This window comes from Xenopus laevis, chromosome 3L (assembly GCF_017654675.1).
Source record: "Xenopus laevis strain J_2021 chromosome 3L, Xenopus_laevis_v10.1, whole genome shotgun sequence".
In the NCBI taxonomy this organism is placed as follows: Eukaryota; Metazoa; Chordata; class Amphibia; order Anura; family Pipidae; genus Xenopus; species Xenopus laevis.
This window is the reverse complement of record NC_054375.1, coordinates 112,495,237-112,502,402: the sequence shown is the minus strand read 5'-3', so window position 1 is coordinate 112,502,402 and position 7,166 is coordinate 112,495,237. Positions and strand designations below refer to the sequence as shown.

At 41.9% G+C, this 7,166-nt stretch overlaps 1 protein-coding gene across 1 annotated transcript in view; it reads left to right on the top strand.

Moving 5' to 3' along the window:
• Nucleotides 1-852: 852 nt before the first annotated feature.
• The window catches only part of MGC132236 (uncharacterized protein), a gene marked incomplete at both ends in the record, with an annotated part of 56,483 nt that continues 50,169 nt past the window's right edge, over nt 853-7,166 (top strand). The window contains 1 exon segment of the mRNA NM_001096345.1: nt 853-1,318. Coding sequence (NP_001089814.1) covers nt 1,187-1,318 — 132 coding nt within the window.

The window sequence follows — 7,166 nt, the reverse complement described above, 5'->3', positions numbered from 1 at the left end:
TTTTATCTTTTTTTAAATCGTTTTTTCATTGTTTGACTTCTTCTCTTTCCAAATGTCGGGGGGTCACGGAGCCCATCTAAAAAACAAATGCTCTGTCAGGCGACACAGTTATTGTTATTGCTACTTTTTATTACTTATCTTTCTATTCAGGCCCTCAAATCATGGTTGCCAGGGTAATTTGGACCCTAGCAATCAGACTACAAAAATGGCAAACCAGAGAGCTGCTGGATAAATGCTACATTAAAAAAAAACACAAATAAAAAAATAAAACCAATTGCAAACTGTCCCTGGATTTCACTCTCTGCATCAAAGTCAAAGAAAATCCCCTTTAAAGGCAGGTCAGATATCTTTTATATAGAAGGACACACAGCCTGACCCGCCTAGAAACACTGCCTCTCAGTCCCACAACTGAGCAGCTCCCCATTCCGGCCAAACCCAGGCTGACTGGCACTCCACTGCTCATACAGCACTCACTCACTCACTCGCTCACTCACTCGCTCACTCACTCAGGGTATTGAGGGCAGAATCTGTCAGGGGAGGGGCGCTGCCCGGGGCATGGGGGGAGGGGCTTATCCGGGGAGAGCCTGGATGTGCCAGTGTCTAGGGGAGGAGACTATTCGCAGGGCGGGGGAGTTTTCTTTGGCTGCTATTGGCGTGCCAGCGTTTGGGGAGGAGTCTATCTGGAGGGAGGCTGTCTGAGGTTGCTAGCGATGCGCCAGGTCTGAGGGAGGAGCCTATCCGGCAGTGGGCTGTCTCTTGCTGCCAGTGAGTGAGGGCGGATACTATCCGGGGAGGGCCCATAGTCCTGGGGGAGACTGAGTGGGCGTCACTCGGTTCCAGGCCGGAGTTGTGCTGTCAGGGAGTGGTTGTACAGTCGGAGCCGCCGGACGTTTGACATTAGCAGCGACTGGATTGTACCGAAGGGGGAGGTTCCGTAGTTGTTTCCGCTAGTGGATTTACTCATCCGGATGGCTGTGCTGTACCTGTGGGACGGCAGCAGGCCGGGCCTCTCCTGAGCCTTCCCTAGCGCTCCCACGAGTGAGGGGGAAGCAGCAGCAGCCGGACCCCCATGACGGACTGAGCGGTGTCGGTCCCGCAGGGACTGTAGGAAGTGCGAGTAACCACCGGACTCAATTCCCCTACAAGTATCCCTCCCCCCTCTCGGGAGAGCAACTTGAGCTGCGCCATGACTGCCACCCCGGCCAACAGCGGCTCCAACCCGAGGAAATTCAGCGAGAAGATCGCGCTGCACAACCAGAAACAGGCCGAGGAGACGCGCGCCTTCGATGAGCTCATGTCAGACCTGACAGTGTCCCGGGTAAGAACACGGCTACTCACAGCTGCCTGCCATCAGCCTGCCCATACTCTACGACTACAACTCCCGGCATTCCCCAGGAAACCTTGCGGAGAGTAATGGGGGTTGTAGTGCGGCGACAGCTGGAAGGCCACTTTCATAAACAAAATTCCCCAGGGCCCAAAGTTTCCTAAGTAGCCACTTTAAATAGGATTAGTAATCTGCGAGCCCAAACTCCCAGCATCCTCTGCCCGCCATGTCTGTGTTGCAGTTATATGAATGTTAATAATTGTAGTTTGTTAATGTAAGGGCTTGGGATGGGTTCACTGCATAGCTGTGCTTCCTGAGCTGTGTCAAGCAAGGGGTTAAAGTGCAAGCCTGCTGCTGCTGACATTGCTAAGTAGGTAAGGGTCATGTTGCTGGAATGACAGCTAGTCACAGCCTGAAGGATGACACTTTGTATTTACCAATAATGATGAAATACCTGTTACAGTATCAACGCTGGGGTTACTCTGTTTGTGAAATGCACTGATATATCCATGTTTGTATGTGTGCGAGCGCAGTGCTGGAGGATCCATGTTTGTATGTGTGTGAGCGCAGTGCTGGAGGATCCATGTTTGTGTGTGAGCGCAGTGCTGGAGGATCCATGTTTGTATGTGTGAGAGTGCAAGACTGGAGGATCCATGTTTGTATGTGTGAGAGTGCAGTGCTGGAGGATCCATGTTTGTATGTGTGAGAGCGCAGTGCTGGAGGACTTGATCCTGGTATAGACAGTTCCTAGAGAGAGAGAGAGGGGGGGGTCCCATCACAGACACGCGCTAACAGCAGGCATGACGCTGAGGCCATGTGTGTTGAGTTGATAGGAGCTCGGCATGTTTCCAGTACACATGACTTCCTTGTATATACAAATGTGACCTGCGCAATCATCACACAGCGTGCAGAGATTGCACGACAACATTGCCCATGACCTATTGTAAGGTTTATTGTGGGGCCACAACAAAGACAATACCCCTGTAGTTTAGCATCTACTTTATTGGCTGAATTAACCCTCAATGGCATTGGTGGTGGTAGCAATCAACTCTTTGTTGGCTTTTCACTGGCTGGATTTTTCTCCTGTTTACTTGCCCTTTGTGTATATCCTTTTGAGAAACTTTGTGACTGTTCAGCCAGCAGTGATCTGATATAGAAGGTTCTAGTTTACAGCTTAAGCTCCCCATAGACGCGGTGATTCTTCTTGCCGAACGACCGATTTTAGGGAAGTCCGACCAATCCTTCAAAAATATTGTGCGGTTAGTGGGATTCGAACGATCGAATCAGAGACGAAATGGGCAGCACTCCAATGGAGTGCTGCCCATTTAGTCTCTGATTCATGTGTTCCAGTGGGGAAGGAGACTGCGGGAGGTGCACCCAAGCAATTGAGAAAATTAACCAGGTGTGTGCCCCTCAAATCCTCTTTGAAGGATTCGAACGATCGAACATCTTACGATTTTCCGGCCGACATCTGTCAGGAAATTGATCGGCCAGGTTAAAAAAATCTTTGTCAGTCCCAGTGCAATGTATCTATGTTTGCAGGGCCAAGCAGGCAGCTCCCCTTTGTTTTCCTGGCAAATTGGTCTTTTTAGTTGATGGTCAATTCGTACGATCGTTCTGAGAAAATCGTGGTCTCATGATGATGACGATCGGATCTTTTAAAAATCTCAACATCTATGGCCAGCTTAACATGAGGTTATGGACAGACATTTCAATATTTTATTTTTAATGAATGTTGTATTTATATTTGTATACTCATTCAGTAGTAGATGAGCGACACTTAATTCCTGTGTGCCATAGAATTGAAACGATCGCTTCTCATTGTTAATCACCATGCACAATCCTGATTTTGGAAACCTTTTCAGTGGCCGTACACACCCCCTGTTTCTTTAACACCAAAAAAATATTAATTTCATCTGTGATGCATCTTGATTTCTATACTGTACATGCAATGCCTTTTTCTCTGAAGTGGAAGTCCTGCTTTCTATAGCTGTGTGTTTGCTATCTCCTCTGCTGTATTCAGCCGTCTTTCATTTAGAGTTACTGTCTCTTTAAAGGTCGGACCCCAGTTGTTGCAGTAACATTTCAGCATGTCTTGACCCTTCATTTTTTATTAGAGGTTGCTGGGAGTTGAAATGTAACTGCATTTAGGGATCCACGTTTACAGAACATTAATCAAAACTATCAGTCTGTCATTGAATGTGGCGGTTTGTTTGATTTTCCTCTCCAACCATTACACCAATACAGCACATTTCTTCCAGGCTTTTATGCTGTTTGGTTGTTTCCTCCTGTATGCAATATATATGCAATTTAAAGGGATATTTCACTTTTAAATTAACCTTTAGGATGATTTAGACAAATATTTTGAGAAGCCAGATCTTCAATTTTTGTGTGTTTTATTTTTTTGTTTTTTTTTTAAATATTTGCAGCTCTCCAGTTTGCAATTTCAACAGTTATCTGGTTACTATGGTCCAGTTTGCCCTAGCAACCAGGCAATGGTTTAAATTGCAAATTGGAAGAAGTGTATGCGAGGGCTATAACAGAAAGAGAAATTGACAATAACAAATTTGTAGCCTTAGAGGGCAATGGATGTGTAGTTGCCGGGGTCAGTGTAACCCCCTAAGAAACAGGTAGACTTTTAATTGGAAGCTGGAAAGAAGCAGAACAGGAAGGTAAATAGTTCAAAGACTATACAAAAAAGAATACCAACTTTAAGATGCTAATGATATGCTATTTTGCATGTGAAAGTTTTACATCCCAATAGGAGTATAGAGAGCCATAATGATAGTACAGGTATGGGACCTATTATCCAGAATGCTCAGGACCTGGGGCTTTCCGGGTAATGGGTCTTTCCCTAATTTGGATCTTCATGCCTCAAGTCTACTAGAAAATCATGTAAACATTAAATAAACCCAATAGGCTCATTCTACTTCCAATAAGGATTAAATATATATTAGTTTGGATCAAGTACAAGCTACTGTTTTATTATTATAAATAAAAAGAAAATCATTTTAAAACATTTGGATTATTTGATTATAATGGAGTCTATGGGAGATGGCTTTTCCGTAATTCTGAACTTTCTGGATAACGGGTTTCCGATAACGGATCCCATACCTGTAGTAAATTTGGCATAATAATGCACACTTTAAACATTTTCAAGCCAAAATCTGCCACTGTGTTTTAAAATACAGATAAGGGGTTCTTCATTCAGCAAAATGTTTTTATGCATTTAATGATGTCAAACCTACATCATCTTCTGTCTTTTTGAGATTGCCCATGGGAAACTAAAATTAACGGTTGTCCCAAAGACACCTCTACTGTATGTAGCTGAACCCATTACATTTACTATTGCTACAAAGTTGTTCCGGATGAAGACCTGAATTGACCATAATTCCTTGATGTGTTTTGAAAATTCATATGCCCAAAGTATGATGTATGTTATATAGGTCATATTATTCAATATTGATGCAGGAATGGGATCCTTATCTGGTAACCCATTATCCAGAAACCTCCAAATTACAGGAAGACAATCTGCCACAGATTCGGTTTTGGCAGTGGACATCATTATAACTTAATATAGTGAAAAAAGTTCCCCCTATTGTTAAATATAAGGATATTATATGTCACAGAGGAGTTCCATGAACATATAAAAACACAAGGCCGAAAGCCAGGTGCTTTTATAAAGGTCATGGAACTCTAAGGTAACTTCTAATATCTTCATATTTTACAACAGGGGGGTCTTTATTTATTATAATACACAGGTTTAACTTGTATAAATGACATAACTAAGCACCGATTATAACTGATGAGGTCACTAAGCACAATTTATAAGGATATCATTTACAGGATATTCATGGCTCTTGTGCATTACAGTATATATTGAATAAAGTACCCCCTCTTGTAAAATATTAGGATATTTATAAGTTACCAAGGAGTTCCATGGCCTTTATAAAAGCACCTGGTTTTTATACAGGTCATGGAACTGAGAGGTGACTTCTAATATCCTCATATTTTGCAAAAGGGGGTATTTCATGATAATACACAAGTTTCAGTGAGTCATGTGACAGAAATTACCTCCCTAAAATCAGATTATTAATGACATCATTAAGCACCCTTTAAAAGGATATTATTTACAGGATATTCATGGCTCTTGTGTATTATATCTTTAGAATAAACTTAATTTATATGTTCATGTAACTGCTCAATGGCTTATAATTTCCTCATATTTTCTATATAATGACCGATATACACTGTATATTAACACCATTGAATTATATATGTTTAAATAATAGATATGACATTTCACTTACCTTGAGAGAATGTTACAAATTAAAATGTGGTCATAAGGGAACAGTTTATTCTCCATATGTAGAACTTTAATAACTAGAATTATGTAAATAGTGGTATTCTAATACAATTTTCATTATATACAGCTTTACTTAAAGGAGAAGGAAAGCTATCAAAGCAGTTTATTGGCAATAGATTAGCCACAATAGTCCAAGCTATAACACTATATTTATTCTGCAGAATGCTTTACCATACCAGAGTAAACAGCTCTAGAAGCTCTCTGTTTGTTTAGGATATAGCAGCTGCCATATTACCTTAGTGTGACATCACTTCCTGCCTAAGTCTCTCCCTGCTCACTCATAGCTCTGGGCTCAGATTACAGGAGGGAGGAGGGAGAGAGGAGCAAACTGAGCATGCTCAAGCCCTAGCCCTGGAGGTTTATGCTGAAAGCAGGAAGTCTGATACAGAAGCCCATGTGTACACAATAAAAGGAAATAAATGCTGTGTCTCTTTTGGCAGAGGACTCAAAGCAACATTACTTTGAGGGTTTACTGGTGTATTTATATAGACCTTTCTACTAAAGCTTACTTAATTTTAACCTTTCCTTCTCCTTTAACATTCATATCCCCAGTTTTCTGATTTAGCAGCAACAGTACCAAATAACTAATCCGAAAGGGGTTAGGGCATTCTGGGAAGTGGGCAGGGTTTTGTGTGAATCAGTGGTGTGTGGGTGCCGTTGGGTGGGATCTGGGGCATGTTCTAATCTAAAACATCTAAATTTTACATTTTCAAATACAGGCATGGGATCCATTATTCGGAAACCCATTATCCAGAAAGCTCTGAAATACGGAAAGGCTATCTCCCATAGACTCCATTATAATCAAATATCCCAATTTTCTTTGTAGTAATAAAGCAGTAGCTTGTACTTGATGTTAGCTAAGATTTTAATAATTAATCCTCATTGGAAGCAAAACCTTCCTATTGGGTTTATTTAATATTTAAATGATTTTCTGGTAGTCTTAATGTACGAAGATCCTTATCCAGAATACCCCAGGTCCTGAACATTACGAGTAAAGATGTGAATCCTGCTCACATACTGCTATTGAGAAGCTCCAGGGAGGCTAGGGGGCCAGGGTGTTAATGAGTGTTTCCTGCTGGTTGATGCTGATCTCTGTACTTAATCAGTCCCTTGGAGTAAAAGAGTTCGGAGCGATGCGTAATAGTACATACCCCTGTAATATTCTTTCACTCATAGTTACCACTCCACTTTTCTTAAAGACATGTTGAAATGTGCACAGGCATGTAGATGTTGAGTGGTGGTACATTATATGTTCTTTTATCATGCTCTGCGTGCAAATGCCACCGGGAAATTATTTTCCGCTTTACTACTAATGAACTGTTATTGTTTTGCCCTTTGCTGAAAACTTGTCTGATGAGATTCTTTAGTTGAGCGTTGTGAATCAGTTCCACGGGAAAAGATTGGCATGTACAGTAATCTAATTGACTTTCAGTTTTGATAGGCGAAATGATGAGTTGCTTAGCACCCTGCAATACT